This window comes from Tenrec ecaudatus, chromosome 16 (assembly GCF_050624435.1).
Source record: "Tenrec ecaudatus isolate mTenEca1 chromosome 16, mTenEca1.hap1, whole genome shotgun sequence".
Lineage (NCBI taxonomy): Eukaryota > Metazoa > Chordata > Mammalia > Afrosoricida > Tenrecidae > Tenrec > Tenrec ecaudatus.
The window spans coordinates 62,432,152-62,449,405 of record NC_134545.1 but is presented as its reverse complement, the minus strand read 5'-3'; the positions used below and the strand labels follow the sequence as shown (position 1 = coordinate 62,449,405).

General features: G+C 44.2%; 1 protein-coding gene across 1 annotated transcript in view; it reads right to left on the bottom strand.

Moving 5' to 3' along the window:
- Window positions 1–17,254, bottom strand: part of ANK3 (ankyrin 3) — a 367,935-nt gene that overhangs the window by 132,702 nt on the left and 217,979 nt on the right. The window contains exons 18-21 of the mRNA XM_075534954.1: window positions 12,105–12,203; window positions 6,721–6,819; window positions 6,531–6,629; window positions 5,914–6,009 (exon numbers count right to left, since the gene is read on the bottom strand). Coding sequence (XP_075391069.1) covers window positions 5,914–6,009; window positions 6,531–6,629; window positions 6,721–6,819; window positions 12,105–12,203 — 393 coding nt within the window. The remainder of the gene's footprint in view (window positions 1–5,913; window positions 6,010–6,530; window positions 6,630–6,720; window positions 6,820–12,104; window positions 12,204–17,254) is intronic.

The window sequence follows — 17,254 nt, the reverse complement described above, 5'->3', positions numbered from 1 at the left end:
TTGTGAGGGAGGAAAGGTGGGGGAGGAGGGGGAAAATGAGGAGCTGATACCAAGGGCTCAAATAGAAAGAAAATGTTTTGAGAATGATGATAGCAACAAATGTACAAACGTGCTTGACATGATGGATGCATGTATGGATTGTGGTAAGAGTTGTACGAGCCCCCAATAAAATGATTTATTAAAATAAAAATTTAAAAATATTTACAACCTCAAAAACCCTAAAGCAGGGGTGGGAAACCTCCCTTGCCCCGTACCCAGGCCATTTGGCTATTTATAAGGTCGTTTGTGGGTCATCCAAATTATCAACTTAAAAATTAGCCTGCCAATGGGGCCAATGGCCCCGGAAGGTAGAGGAGGGAGAAGGAGGTGGGGAGAACGGTGTGGTGAGTGGATGGTGTCATGGACAGGGGAACAACTAGCGAAGTGGAACTATTATCTAGGAGAGGGTAGAGATCCTGTGAGTATTAGAGCAACACCAAGCTAGTGGAGAGGAAGACTAAGCGGTGGAAGAAAGGGGAAAGTGATGGAGGGGCAGGAGGAGGCAAAAGGAAACAGAGGCAAGCTCTAGGAAGCAAAGGCATGGATAGGGAGATTAATAGAAGTGTGCACTTAAGTAAATACATTAATCCATAACAATAGTGGGATTGGCTTATGTACATATATTTATAAGGCAATACACTGAGGCTGCAGACGGGCCTTGGGCCTCGGGTCATCCCTTCCCTCAATACAAGAACTCTTTGTTCTAACAAATTGGCATTCCGTGATACACACACACATGCGCGTGCACACAATCACTGAAGACAAAATGCATGCATTTTGTAGATGTGGTGAAGACAGAGGATGGTGCCCGGCTATTAAAAGATATAGTATCTGGGGTCTTAAAAGCTTGAAGGTAAACAAGCAGCCATTCAGCAGTGAAGCAACAAGTCCACATGGAAGAAGCACACCAGCCAGTGCGATTGTGAGGTGTCATCAAAACTAGGCAACCGGCATCAGAAGACTCCCCAAAAGAGCAAACAAACAAAAATGCATTGGTAAGAATGGAGAGGGGTTGGAGCGGAGACCCAAAGCCCATCTATGGACAATGGAACATCCACCCAGCGAGAGACCGGATGGGTCAGTCAGGGTGCAGTAGAGCTCTAATGGGTCACACAATATACCTCTGATCCCTTGAGGCCTCCTCGCCCCTACCCCCGCCACCCCGCTATCATGACCACAGTGCCACTTCCCAATCTAGGCTCGACAGGAGCATGTGCATAGGTATAGGCAAGAGATAAAAGTCACAACACATGGAAGCCAGGCACAGGAATGGGAACAGAGATACCAAAAGGGTAGGAGGAAGGGGGGGGAGAGGTGGGGAGAAAAGGGGGCACCAATCACAATGAATGGCACATAACCACACCACCCCCCCTCCAAGGGGAAGAACTACAGAAACCAGGGGGGAAGGGAGACAGCAGTCAGTGTGAAATTTGAAAATAATTCACAGTCTGAAATCTATCAAGGGGCCACGAGGGTTGGGGGATGGGGAGAAGAGGGAGGGGAAAAAAGAGGACTGATCCCTGGGGCTCAATGAAAAGCAAATGTCTAGAAAAGAATGATGGAATATATGTACGAATGTTGGATAAATTGATGTATGGATTGCAACAAAAATTGTAAGATCCTGCAATAAAATGATTAAAACAATCAGCCTGCTATATCTGGCCAGAAATTTAACTAGTGCAGGCCTGTTGCAATGGCTGGACCTTCTCTTTGGTGAGGTCAGCCAGCTCACATTGATATCTTAGGCCTTCCATGATTTCTACATCAACATGTAGAAATTTATCTTTCTCCAGACTTTGATACAAAGTTAGATGTCTGCCCTTGAAACTAGGGACTTTTATCAAGTTCCACTTCACGGACAATACCAAAAGCAAACTCACTGTCACCGAGTCAGTGCCGGCTCTTAGTGACCCTGCACAGGGTAGAACTGCCCCTGTGGGTTTCAGAAGTTGTAACTCTTTACGGCAATAGAAAGCCTCATCTTTCCCCCAAGGAGCCACTGGGGGTTTCAAACTGCTGACCTTGCAGTTAGTGGCCCAACATGTAACCCGGACTCCTGTTCACAGACAACATGGCTCCAAATTCTGTAAATAAACAACAGCCATATTTGTGCTTGTTCTGGGCTACAGGTCCACAAGGAGTTAGCCAGGTTTCCCTGAAATAAAGCTTGGCAGGGCAAACTTGCTGCCTAGAAAGTACAAGGAAATGCTTAATTTGAGAACTTTAACCTTGGCAGTGCATCCTTCTGGGTGGTGTTTGCGAGAATAAGGAGCCCTGCTGGTGCTGTAGGGTAAACATTGGACTGCTAAAGTTGGCAGTTCAAATGCACCCACCTCTCAGAGGGAGAAGGAAGAGGCCATGTGTCCTGGAAAGACGTACAACTTCCTAAAAACCCCATGTAGCCCCCTGGCACCAACGCCCCTGCTCAGTGCAAACGGAGCACAATTCACTGGGAGATCGAACTGTGTGGGACAACAACGAGCGGGATGTGGTTCGCAGCAGAATTGTACTCGCATGGACTGCTCCTGTCAACAGTTTCTCTAGTTCTGTGTCAGAGAAAAAAACCATGCATGGTATCAGTGTAATCACCTTATACCCCAGGGGGATGACAGAGGATGGTTTCCATTTTTGTCTCTTTGGGTTTTTGTTCTGCCTTTTGCTTGTTTGTTTCTAGACTTGGTGCGCTGGTTTGTTGCTGTAGTTGTTGTTGGTCATGTGGGGTTGTGTTGTGTCATAATATGAACACCAAAGTAAACCAGAGTCCTGTGTAACCCGTGGACAAGCAGATGGGTGCTGGGCTCCCATTAACCCCAGCCCCAATGCAAGAGCAGTTAGTTCTGATAATAGAGTCCTGCTCGATACTTGCCTTCATGAAAAGTCACTGAAAATAAGGGTGCTATAGTAAAGTGTGGTGGAAAAAGCAGGTGGTGCCTGGCTATCAATTGGAATGGTATCTGGGGTCATAAAGGGTTGTACTCAAACAAGCAGCCATCTAAGTGAGGCGTCAACTTAAGTCCATATGGAAGAAACACACCAGCCTGTGTGATCCAAGGACGACAATAACAAAATCCAAATATGACAAAGGGAAAAGTATCAGGGTTTAAATTGTAAACCCCCAATTTGTAGAAGGCTGTAGGGGACAGTGGGAACCCAAAGTCCAGCTGCAGAGTATCCAGTTAGATCAAGCCTCTGGCCTAGCCACAGGCAAGCACCTCAAACAGCTTCACTCTCAGACAGAGATGATGTCAACTCGATGATGGAGGATCGAATGTGGCATAACTGACACTTGGTCAGCTGACCTCCATCTTGACCCAACCTGAATGTGATCTAGCGCAAGTATTTCTTGCTTGTTCCCCGACAAAAATTTCTTCCCTGGCTTTTAAAATATTGATGGTGGTCTTTTCTTTCTTACTCTTTATTTGCATTTTAATTTTTATATTATTATTTTATTCTTGCCATTTTATCTTGGGTTTGTTTTTTTATTGTTACTGCTGGGTCCCCCAGATTGTGAAGCGCAAAAGGAATACATGCATAGAGATAATAAGTGATGCGGTGGTCTATTGGGGGTGTTGGGGGTGGGGAGATATGGGGGCGTTGGGATGGGGCAAGATAAGGAGGGTGTGGGGATTTAGGAAGCAAACAAGGAATCTGGGAACGGGGAGCAAGCACAAAAGGAATTGTGATTAAGTATATACAATGCATTTAAAAAGCAATTTAACCATGGAGGTGTAGGATTTGTGAATACTATAGTAAGTAAACCAGTAAAAGAAAAAAGAAGAAGATTGACATCATTTGAAAAATGTAGCCAATGTCATTGAACAGTAGGTATATAAATTGTTTCCTGGGATCCTAATTTGCCATGTAAGCTCTCACCAAAACACAATTAAAAATATTAAAAAAAGAAAATCGTGTGTAAGATTGATCTGAGTCAGGCTCAATCAATCGCGGTAGCTTTTCCTTGTTTGATTGGATGTTAGGCTGAGGTGCCCGACAGCACCCAGCTGCACCCCGAAGGCCAGCCGTTCAGACCTAACAGCCATCCTGTCAGAGCAACACGTGGCACGGCAGGTCTTCTTGCACCTCCAGGTCATAACACGAGCCGGAACTGATTAAAAGTCGGTGGGGCTAGTTCTTCGGTTGGAGGCTATGACACGGTGGCATCAAGTTGGGCCAAGAGCACAGTCCCCCCCCCACACACACAATTCCTGACAACTTTTTTTATTTAACCATGTGGCTTTTACAAAGCTTTAGTGACATATACTTTTTTTTTTTTTGGATCCCAAGGGTAAACATCAGTGAGCATCTTTAGCAAAGACGTTTGGGTTTCCTTTTTCACAGCTTCACCTAAGGAGTTTTCCTCTAGGCCAGGGGTTCTCCACCTGTGGGTCGCGACCCCTTTGGAGGGTGAACAACCCTTTCACAGGGGTCGTCCGATTCATCACAGTAGCACAATGACAGTTATGAAGCCGCAACAAAAATAATGTTATGGTTGGGGGGTCACCACAACATGAGATGCTGTATGAAAGGGCCGCAGCATGAGGCAGGTGGAGGACCACTGCCCTAGGTACTTTCCAACCTCAGCAGTGCAGACCTCTGGGGCATAACTGCTCCACTTGACGAAGGGAGGATGGGCAGTGTACTGTAGACGTTTTAGTAGCACCCCTACCCTCTGCCCAGAAGGTGTCCAGAGCCCCCACCAGGTGGGATGATCCACAAGAAAATGCCTCTGGGGCATTGCCGCATGTCCCCTAGAGCGCAGAGCTGTCCCCATGGGACAATCATCTTCTGAGCCATTTAAAGCTAGTCTGTTCTCTTTTACAACTTAGAAAACTCCTCTGTTGTCACAAGCAGAAACACTTCTTTAGCTTGTCAAGCCTGGACAGAGTCAAGTAAGTCAACCTGCAGCTAACCAGCTAGTCTTCTCACCATATTTTTCACATAAAGTCTTATGTTTACAACATGGTGCAAAGAGGTTAATTACCTACGCCTTCATTCATGTTACACAGAGGTGGAGGGCAAAGGGGATGTACAACTGACCATGCCAAATGTCCCGTTCCTAAAATGGCCTGGTATGCAGCCGGTCTGGAGCCTGCATGCTGAGTCATGAAGTCAGGGATATGGCTGATATGGCACAATCTCTGCTCTCGATTCCAAAGTTAATAAGACCATGATGCAGTTCAAAGGGACCGAGGGGATGGAAGAAATGACTTTTCCTACAAGCGGCAGCTTGTAAAACTGTGCTGATAAAACAGGGCCTTCTGACAACTGCTTCCTTAATTTAAACAAAACACTGCATTGCTTGTTCTGCAAAAGCCTCCAGGAGAAGACCACCAGCGCAGGGAGCACGGTCCTCAAAAGCCAGCTCCGACCCTTTCTGCGATGCTTTATTGCATTTTTAAATAATGAAAAAGAAATATTTTTTTTACAAAAACATAAGGTGTCTATAATATCAGAGAGGTAGAGCTAAAACATTTTAAGGAACTAACTTAAGAGTTGTCAATTTTCTTTCATGACCAAGGAAGAACGGTAAGCAATCTAGTGTCACCATCTTCCCATTTGGCTGTTGGCTGTTTTCTTTAACCATTAAAACAAATACATTTGACTTTATACAAAACTAGAGAATCTTTGGTGACAAAGGCAACATGTTTATTTACTTATTTATTTTTAAAGGCAACATTTTAAACGGTACTTTTAATGCTTTAGATGTCGCAAAAGCTAAATCCTGCTAGCCTGACTTTCAACGATAACAGCATTTCACAGCACAGAGCCTAGTTTCTGAATGAGGAAAAGAAGGGATCATTTCAGAGAAACGCAGGAAACCTACCCTCTAAGAATGGACGCCCAGGGCAGCCCGGCTCCGTGTCCGTCACTTACCACAGTTATCATGGTCTCCTCAGTCACCACCTTGAGGGTGTCGACCACTGAGATGTAGCCAAGCCGCCGGGCAATGGCCAGGGCAGTGTTTCCATTCTGGCGAGGGGAACACAGGGACAGGGAATGAGCTCACCTCCTTCCACCTGTTTGAACGTCTAGACATTCCCACGTGTTTCCCCTGTACCACACTGAAGGGAATGTCTCATCAGCCCGCGTCATTGTCATGCACAGAGACAAGCCATGCACCAAACCCGCCGAACCTGTTTCTCTATCTACCGAGCAAAGTCTGGGCACCTACACATGGACTCCAGGAGGCTTTGTAAATGTCCCGAGTGGGTAATCAATGGAACACACACATAGGGTTGCTCCGCTGTGTACTTCCTACTAGCTGACCAGGCAAGCAGCGCTTTCTGAAGGCGGGGCACACTGCCACGGTGCTCCCTCCGGCAGCTCACAACAGCAAGGCCAGTGTTCTTTTTGCCTCACTATAGACAGGCTTTGGCCATGACCGTGACGGGGAGCGCAAGCACAAAAGAGCAAGAGAAGGGCGCAACGGGAAGCGTGCACGAAGCTGGGGATGTGCTCCTCCCTCCGTTTGGCCTGGTCCTTGCTCTTACCACAGTGAGTTCGTTGGGGGAGGCACCGTTCTGAAGCAACACGTTGATTATATGTGTATGTCCCTGCTGAGCAGCCTGATGCAGCGGCGTGTACCCGTTCTGAAAAAGAAGATGGCAGAAATGACTCTGGGTTCCTTTGACCCCAAATCAGCGATTTTGTTAAAAACGACAGGCACAAGCACTTATTCACCTTGGTTTGGGCATTCACGTTCGCAGAGTGCTGGAGCAGGAAATTAACGATCTTGATGTTTCCATAGTGACAGCCCACGTGTAACGGTGTGTATCCCATCTGCAAGGACACGTGGACAGGGATGTATTTGGAAGACCCATTATGCGTGCACACTTGTATTGAGAGCGGTCAATGAATAGAAGCAACATTGCCAGTTATGCTTTTCCTTGAGTTAATGCAACGTAGATTTCCCCCTTAACTAAAAAGCAAACAACCCCAAAACCCCTCTGATAATGCTTAGAGCTAATCTTAGAAATCAGCAGCAGTACCACTTCACAGATAAAGAACTGCTTGACTGCCCAAGTGCTCTCTCTTACACAGTTCATTTGAGAAGGGAAGGTGGCACAACTGGCAGCTTGAATAGATTAAGTGGCTTCTCTTTTGTTTTTAACTAAATGGCTTCCTTTTTTAGTCATAAAAATCATACAACTCTTATCACGATCCATAAACACATCAGTTGTGTAAAGCACATTTGTACATTCATCGCCCTCATCATTCTCAAAACATTTGCTCTCCACTTATTAAGTGGCTTCTTGTAAAGGGTCAGAAGCATGTTCTCCAGTCAGACCCAAGGCTACGGTTTATTGGTCTTCTACCCTCTAAAAGCCTAAAATCAAGGCCAACAGAGCGACTGAAAGGTGAAAAGTAAGAGAGCACACGATAATCAGAACGAGAGAGAGAGAGAGAGAGAGAGAGAGAGAGAGAGAGAGAGAGAGAGAGAGAGAGAGAAAGCAACTAGTATAACTAGGTCTGTCTGCGAAGCACGGGCTTGATTAGCGATTTCATTAATGGCTCTGGTGGGGCCGTGGTCAAGCACTGGGCCACTACCTGGAAGGCCTCATGCAGAACCCATCAACTGCCCTGTGCACGAAAGATGGACGGTCAGCTTCCAGAAAGATTACAGCCTTGGAAAGCTTCTGGGCAGTTCTACTCTGTCCTACATGGTAGCCGTGAGTTGGAATCAACTGGAAGGTACACTTTGGTTTGGGATCTGCCTAGCTACAGTCCTACTTGAAAATCATTGATTTAACTCATAGGCTCCCAAACTTATTTGGTCTACTTACCACTTTTTAGGGGGAAATCACATAGCACTTGCCTCACAATTAAAGACACTTGTTTGAGAGTCCGTAATCCAGGATAAATTGTAAGTATTTGCTTTTGCACCGTGCCCCCTTTGGATCATTTCACTGTCCCCCAGAGGGTGGTATCACCCACTTTGGGAAACACTGATTTAGATGAAGCAGTGGATTGTTTCTCAAATTAGTATCCACAGACTCCCGGGGGCTGTAACTTGTCTATGCAAATAATATGGGTATATGTATTGTATATACTCATGTATGAGCCGGGGGTTTCAGCCCATTTTTTATGCAGGGGTATTCGGGTCAGCTTATACTTGAAAAAATTTTTCCCCATATAGACATATATATATTTTCCCCATCAAGATGGAAAGGACAATCCAGATCTTTTTCTACAGGACGTATGTGACAGACGCCACCGCTTGCTTTCAGTGCCGATGTTTAACCTCGTTTATAATGACAGTGGCAGCACCAGAGCCCTGAGAGAGAGCGCACTGACTATTGCAGTGTTTCTCCAAGTAGCTTCAGTGTGAGTTGCTTTACCCCACCCGACCCCCCACATTGTCAGGAGTCTGCAACTCATGTGCGAGGGTACGAATGCGTCTTTATTGTCACCTCCTACATGGCTGTGCTTGCGGGAGGTACGGACACCTCACTGGGGATGCAGCTCCCTAGAGCGTCAGCGCTGCTCAAATTCTGCTCTGCACCCCCAAGCCCCCAAGGCATGCCTGTGAGCAGACTCCCACCGATGCTCTCGCAGTAAAGACGAGGGTAAGTCAAAAACATTGTCACACAGTCACAGGGATCTTAAGTCAAGACAGACGTTCGACTGGGACACTTTTGGCCTCTTGCATACCCCCGTCTAGGCCTCTGCCCTCCAGGAGGTGGGGCTTCTGTCTCTTGCTCTTCTCTGAAGAATTTTGCACACTATAATTTATACCACGCCAACATGGTCTGTCTGCCATCCCCCAGGGCCTCAAATTGTTGGAGAACAAAAAGAAGTCTGAAAGTTCATCGATTAGGGGTGAACAGGGTAAGTTCTCCCAAAATAATTCTCTTAGGACAGGCTGTGCTGCCCTTGAAGAACGGGTTACGAAGGAATTCCTTCGTGTAACTTCCTGGCCCTTTGCTCAATTTTCTTAAGAATCCTTCCCCAAAGTCCCTGTGATCCTTCTGTGGCCTTCAAGAAAACTTATCAAGATTACACCCCCCTTTGAGATCAAAAAGGCAACCAAACAAAGGCAGTCATAATAACCTTCTGACTTGACCTTGAATTTAACTGGTCCAGCAGATTCCCTAGGAAACCACTGTTGTGACTGCATCTTTCCTTTTAATTGTTGAGAAAACTAGTCTACAGCCATCTACTTATCATAGAGGCATTTTAGAACATGTTTTGTTTGGAATAAACCTGTGAGTGTCTGAAAAAACTAGAACCTGAGTAGCAATACCTTTCGATTTACCCTAAAGTGTGTGGGTGTGTTACAATTTCTATGGGCTGATGCTATAATTCTAAGTCAAATCTTTCTATTGCCATTTGTTAAATTAAATATAACTTTGTAATACCCAAGTGAAAGCTCACATTTTATGGAAATTATAAGATGATTTTATGAACTGTAAAATACTTTTGTATTTTAGTACAAAAATAGTATGCTTAGTAGAGCTCATTGAGATTAGAAAGTGTATCTCTTTTAAAAACAAAGCAGAATGTTTTCCTGTAGAAACTAAACTCAATTTTCATTTCTTGAAGGAAGCAAAGTTGAGATTTTCTGTACTCCGAGAAAAAGTTGAAAATTTTTCTTTCCATGAATCTTTGCTTTATTATTCATTTTCAAAATGAGCATAGGAACAAACTGAGAGGGAAAACTTTGAATTATCAAAAGACAACAAAAGTTATTAAAGGACATTTTGATGAAGAGACAAATAAGCCAGCTGTCATCTCTCTCCCTAGCCCATTTTGAGGTTGCTTGTGTCATGTGCCTTTAGTTTACGAATCCTGCCAGGGTGCTATGTGTATCTCATTGTCTCTAGAGTACAAAGACCCTGGTAAGATTTTGGCAAATAAGAGGAGCTCTATAATGCATGTTAAGGAGCCCTGTTACGTAAATGTTGAACTGCCAATCACGAGGCTTGTGGTTTAAACCAACCAGCTATTCCAAGGGAGACAGATGAGCTTGTCTGCCCCGCTCAAGATTTAGTCTCCGAAACCCTGAATATGGTGGCTGCATAACAGACTCAATTCGATGGCAGTGGATTCGATTTCTGCTTTTCTATAATGAATGTTAAGTGAATGAATATCCAATAATCTTTCAAAAATTTTCATAGTAAAAATACATATTTCAAGAAATATACTTGACTCATTCTCTAATCACTACCCCTGAGAATCAATGCCTCCATGTGTCTTAGGGTGGTCTAAATGAAATGCTTCAGGTCATTATCCTTTAAAAAGCAAGAACAGTTGTTTCACCTTGGCCAGCAGCACCGTTTAAAATGTTGCGGGATTTCGTAAGTTTCAATGCAAAGGGATGAGAAGACATGCAGTGAGATCAAGCGAGTGGGAATCCTGCAAATGTTGCTGTCCAGACTTCCTGGTCTTTGCTCACAAGACAAACAGCCTAGGGTAGATTTTTTTTTTAATTTAAAATGATGAGTAGAATAGTACCCTAGATCCCACCTGAAAGTTCCTTCAGGGTATCTTCTTTCACTAGTAAGAATCTAAAAGTTTACAAGATATTTAGACTCTTTATTCACAAAACCAAGTAGTCAGTTCAACTATCCCATTGCTCTTGACTTCTAATCTACCCTGATACGGGCCAACTACAGCCTTAATCCTTTGGGTGGCTGTGAATTTAGCTGAGAACAAAAAGGAAGGGGAAATAATCTGTAAGAGACACGGAGATGCTCTCGGAAGTGAGACATTCTGTAAGGAAGAAGGAGAGGTATAGGCTCCAAACACATTATGAGAAGGACAAGATGATTTCTGCTGTGTCCTGGGTAGGAGGGAATCCTGGTTTGGACCCGAGAGTCGTAAACCGAGCGTCGGATGTACACAACAGGCGCAGAGGAGTCAAAGTTCCCTTCCTACACTCTTCTCTGACCGACTCAATTGAGAATCCTCCCCATAGCTCCTGACTGCCTTCTAGGGTATTTCTTGGACATTCTGGGGCAGAAAAATAGTGAGAATTTTGACCTCGTTCTTGGCTTCTAAAATTTTATATATATATATAAAAGGGGAAGTGACATGAAGAAGTGTTTCTGGTGTATGTAGGGGTGTGTGTGTTTGTAAATAAAACAATGTAGACCTAATATATTTACCACGAAGTTGCAAATTTCCAAAGTAGGGAATTCTTTTTGCTGAAAGTATTCAAGCAAAATAAAGAAAGTTAGTTCAATCTGATGGGGAAGTCTGTGATACATTTTTAACCTGGTGATGTTTCTATACTATTAGGATCTTCAATATCTGTTTGCACACCTCAGAACTTACCTCTATTATACATCAAATGTTTTTATTAATATGTAACACTGAATAAGCAATCATTGTGTCAACATGACAAACAGACAGGACAGATTGTTTTTGAAAACAGATAAAGCAAGTTTAATATGAAGAGGAACTAGATTAAGCACTTCAAAAAAATTCAGAGAATGAAATAAATTAAAATAATGATATAAAACATGTGTTTTGATTATCTGAGTTTGAACTCCTTCGCTATGATATGAGTTTAATCAGTAATTTAAAAAATCTATTTGAATTTTTCACAGAGAGCCATGATGGCCCATGGAAAAAAGTGAGATAGATAGATAGGTAGATAGATAGATGATAGATAAAGGGGGTGGGGATTTGAGAGATAATTTTGCAGGAAAGGAATAATTGGAGGACCTTCCATTTATTGTTTCTTTTCATTTATGCCTGAAGAAAGTTGAGGTCACAGATTATTGACAACATTTTTAAGTCAGACATAAAAACAAGTAAAGTGACATGCGCTCCCCCTCTGCCTATGGAATGCAAACCCACTATAACAAGGAATCAACACCATTCTGGAACAATATTGATACGCAGTTAGGATAAGGTACCAGCCTCCAAAGACATCAGCTCCTATGTACTACAATCAGAGGCTTGGGTGTCCTCGGAACAAGTAAAGGTTTACGATGCTATGAATAAAGGATTTGATGCAGGTCCCTGCTCACCTGTACAACTAGAGTTGCCTCCATACAGCAGCTACCAAATGACTCTATATAAAGAAGGGTTCTTTTTGTAGGCGGGAAGGACAGTACCTTTGTCTGCACATCCACCTGTGCTCCTTGGTTGACGAGGACTTCGGCCACATTCACCCTGTCTTCTTGAGCAGCCAAGTGGAGGGGGGTCAGGCCATTCTGCAAAAGAGTCAAGTCACAGTCATCTGAGGGGGGTGAATACAGCCCACACAGCTGTGTCTGACGGAGCACCTGGGGATTCTGGGTGAGTACGCCGAGTGCAGTTTCCATGTTGATCATATCATCTCTAGCATATCTTCAGGTGCCATATCGTAGTGGCATTGTGGTGACATTGCTGTCTTTTGCTTAAGGGAAAACTTCTTCAAACACACCCAGAATGGGAAGGGTCGGCACAGTGAGCCCTATACAATCACAGGAAATTCAGCTGGGAAAAAGATGTATAACATTTCCCCCTATTAGCTAGATCCCTCCCACCTTCCCTGTTTATTCTTTGCTTGGGGGGCCATTTTAATGCAAACCTCAGTTGGAAAAACATGCATTGCCCTTTCCCTACACTGGTCAACGTTCATCTTCAAAAAGACGTTGTAGACAGAAATGTGCAGGATTTAAAACCACACTAGCAATTGTACTTACTCTAGGAAAGGTAATTAAAATATAAAAGATAATTAAAGTAGAAATTATTCACAGTGAATAACAATACGTTCTCATTCAAACATGAATAGCCAAAGCCTGACATGTATTTTCAGTATGTTGCTTCTGGCTCAGAAAGCTCATCCGTGCAACATATTGTGACCCTTCTATCACCAGCCTTTCCGGGCCATTGGTTCCCAGACAGCCTGAACGAGAGACAATGTTTTAAACTGACGCTACCAGAGAAGATGCCGGCCACAGGGTAACTCTAATGGCCAACGGGGGAAAATCACTACGATTAGAACTCTGGTTTAAGAAGCCACTAGAATTGTGAGTATTTTCCCATCAGTAATAGTTAAGGGAAACTGGCTTGGATAGAAGTGCTTGCAGATTTCAGGGGTTCAGGGCTCGAATCCTGCTGCATCTCTCCCCCCTCTATGCGAACATCAGCCTGCCCACTTTGGCCGGGGAAACGGAATCATTCAAAGCCGCATCAGGAAGGCCCGAGCCCTCTCCAGGCGGAACATCGTTTGTTCAGGGCCCGCTGCTCAGCCACACACGTGGCAGGGCTCAGGAAGAGTCGCAGCCGGCACCCTTCGGGGCTGGTGTGCCATCCTACGGGAGCCACCCCAACGGACTGAAGAGGAAGTGCTGAAAACTGACGGGTTCAAATTACAGTCAAGAAAATAAACATAAACAAACACGCCAGGGCCCACCCTGGCCTCACCCCCACACTGATGTCATCCCGGAACAGTGCTCCGTGGGCTACGTTACAGGAAAGAAACTGTCCGGGAAGAACATTTTATTAAAGAGTTGCGGTCACCTACGCCAAGTTGAGAGTTTTTAAAACTCTGCAGAGAGCTGTTTGGATGGTCTCCCCAACATCTGGGACCAGTAGTTTGAGTATATGTCTGAATTTCGCCCCTCCCTCTCCTCATCTCCTGTGATGCTCACACTGTCCCCACGGTTTACTGCTTCTCGTCTTTGTCCGGGAGGCCCGTGTGGCTTTCGCCTCTTCTCTGGATACAGGGCCACCCTCCTCGTTCCCGGCATGTGCACACCTTCTGCACCATGGTTCTCAACCTTCCGCAGGCCGCGACCCTTTCGTACAGTTCCTCATATGGTGCTGACCCCCCCAACCAGAAAATGATTTTTGCTGCTACTTCATCACTGTCATTTTGCTACTGCTAGGAATCGTAACGTAACTCTCTGATGTGCAGCATGTATCACCATTGTTACAAATTGAACATAAGTAAACCTAAGTAAAGCATCAGGATCAATCCCCAAACAAAATGTAATTATAGATTGTGAAATATTTATGTGTCTTCTGAAGGTCTTAGGCCACCCCTGTGAAAGGGTCATTCAACGCCCCAAGGGGCCGAGACCCAAAGGTTGAGAACCACTGTTCTGCACGCTCACCTTGATCAGAAGCATTAACGATCCTGCATCTGAAATCTGTTTTCTTCCTTGCTTTCCCAAACCAAAGTGAGGTCTTTGAGGCAATATTAAATATTGTGGACTCAAGCGAAAATACATTCTACCTGATGCTTCCATTTGAGAAAGCATGGCCCTCCATCTCATTCGCATAGGTTGAATTTTGCAGCCAACTAGTAAAAAGCTGATTTATACATTTCTGAAAATTCAAAATCTCAAATTTAGATTACAATGATTACTTCAAATTGCTTGACAAGTCATAATAATGATGATGCATAGATTCTTTTAAAAAAATTTTTGTCCTACCCTAACCTGTCCTACCCTATCCTGTCCTACCCTATCCTGTTCTACCCTAACCTGTCCTACCCTAACCTGCCCTACCCTATCCTGTCCTACCCTAACCTGTCCTACCCTACCCTGTCCTACCTTATCCTGTCCTACCCTAACCTGTCCTACCCTATCCTGTCCTACCCTATCCTGTCCTACCCTACCCTGTCCTACCCTATCCTGCCCTACCCTATCCTGTCCTACCCTAACCTGCCCTACCCTCGACACATAGATTCTTTTGAACATTTATAGGATGAAACTAGACTACCTCCATTTGGAATAAAATAAATAAGTATATCAGGAAAAATGTGCTTGCTTTGTAATGATCAAAAATAAATTTCAAGATGGTAAAATTGAACAGGAATATTCCTGATATCCTATGTGTATCTTTTGAATTTGTTAAATTACACTGCTTTATACTCAATTAATATGACCCTTCCAGCCATAACCCCTGATGTGATCTACCCTGGATTTCATATGCCTGTGGCTACCACCCATTTTGGAGGGGATTATCTGCTCGTGAGCAGGAATAGGACGAGACTACGATCTGGCTTGAGGAGGTGAGGTGAATTAAACCAATGTCTTTGTTTAATAGTTAGCTTAGTGACTGTTCCTTGTAGAAGATGTCAGGAATGATATGTACAGGTGACAGGAGAAAAGCTGCCCTTCGGGTGGCCCCGGGGAAAGTCTGGCTGATTAAGACTCGCATTCACTGCTGTGGAGACCATGCCTAATCATAGTGATCAGCATCCTGACGGAGCTGGGCATAGCCTTCGTCAATCTCCCACTTCTTGGGGCAAGTTTGGTGTTATGTCTTAGAAAAGAAATTATTACCACAGGCACCTTGGGAATTTAGGTAATAGCAAAGTGACCATTTTCAAGTGTAAGAAGTCTGAAATTAAGACTTATTTTTTGTACTATTTAGAAAAAGTTTCTAAACATTACCTCCGTGATTCTTCACGATATTTCTATGAAGTAGATATTTTAAATTTTCATTTGCTACAGGAGGAAACGGAGGTTCAGAAAGACCACCCAACTTGCCCAAAAATGCCCCTGGAAGAATTCCATTATCTCTCAATGCCTTTGACATACGGATTGAGAGGCCATTCATTCGCGAGGAACCCGGTGGTGGTGCGGTTCTGCACTGGGTGGTACACCACAGGATCAGCAGTCTGTTACCGTCCGCTCGCTGCTCCTGGAGAGAAGAGTCCTGCAAACCCCCAGGACGACTCGACCCTGTCCAACAGGATCACGAAGAGTCAGAACTGCCTCGATGGCAGTGAATTTTTGAGTCTGAACTTCCTTAGTTCATCGACCACCGTGTGTGGTTGAAGTTCCACTTTGTCCGACAGAAAACAACAATGGTTACCAACGATGAGGCCAGCCTGGCTGTCTGAAGAACTTAGTGACCAGTCTTAATTGCCAATTTATGTATAAGGACTAGATCTGTAAGCTGCCTACCTGTAACTGACTTCAGTAAAATAACCCTTCTAAGTTTTCTTTTATTAAAATGAACTCCCTGAAGGGGTATCATTTCCAATTTCTCTTTGTAACCTGGGATTTAAAACTGAGGCAGGCAAGGAGGAGTAACCCATAGCCTGAGTCAACATAGAATGAGTCAACATTATAGAAAAAGACTGTAATTTTCAACTTTTTACTTGTTATGTTCTGGTAAAATAACCCAGTTGCACTTTTAATTAACATTATTACAAAGAATTTGTGCACCTCATTTTACTTCGTGGGCTTTGTGTTACTCAACTGCATGACTTTGCAAACTTTACTTACTATTGTCTTGTTAAGGAGACTACTTTCAAATTTTTGCTAACTAATACTTTGACCCTCTTTGTGCAAAACTAGAATAAACAGAAAAGCATTGCTATAGTAAATCTATAGAGACAGTACCTGGATGAATAGCTCCTTGGTCATGGAAGGGGAGGCTGGGAGGAATGGGCACTAATAATGAATACAAGGAAGAAGGACCTGTCCTAAAAATGAGTACGGTGATGGTCGCACAATTCTTCTGAATACGCTTGAGCGATTGAACTGCATGATATACGTCACTAAAGTATCATTGCTAGAAAATCCCACTAATTTCTATTAAACAAAATGATCCAAACGTGAAGCTATTGCTCCTCAGTAGACCCTCCGGCCACCACCATACCTGAAGGTGGCTTTTCCATCTCTCTAAGCCTTCCCCAAAGGCTTCTGCGCTCTGATTTCTGTCATGTTACAATGGCAGTTTGGGCATCCTCAAGGGACGCAAACCATGTTGCTCTGGAACAGTTCCTATGGAAGTCTGAAAGGGGGAGATCCGGACCGCCGGGTGGGTGGGGTAAGGTTTCCCATCATTCTCATAAGTCAGGCCCTCAAAGAATGAGCAGGTGTACTGTGATGGAAAAACAATATACATTTCCTGGCATTTTCCCCTAATAAGCCCTGTGATTATATTGCGTCTTTCAAAAAAATTATGAAGATTTTTTTAAAGTACAAAATTATTGCTCAAAATGTTCAGTTGGCAAGATCACCTCTTTGGCATCCTGCAACACAATGGCCATAACCTTCTGGGCTGACATTTCTACTTCTAATTGAACTGGACCCGCAGATCCCCCTGGAAGCCACTACTTTGAGTACAAGCCGGCCTGAGACTGAGCCAACTGTATTTCTGAGCGAACGTATGTCTAGCCTCCCACTGGTTGCCAAGACATGCTTGCGCCAGTTGTGCTTGGAATGAACCTATTCACGAACGAACGAACTGGAAGGAACCCGCATAACAATACATTTCAACCTCCCCTCTTTCTAGCCTGCCGACCAGGTCCAAG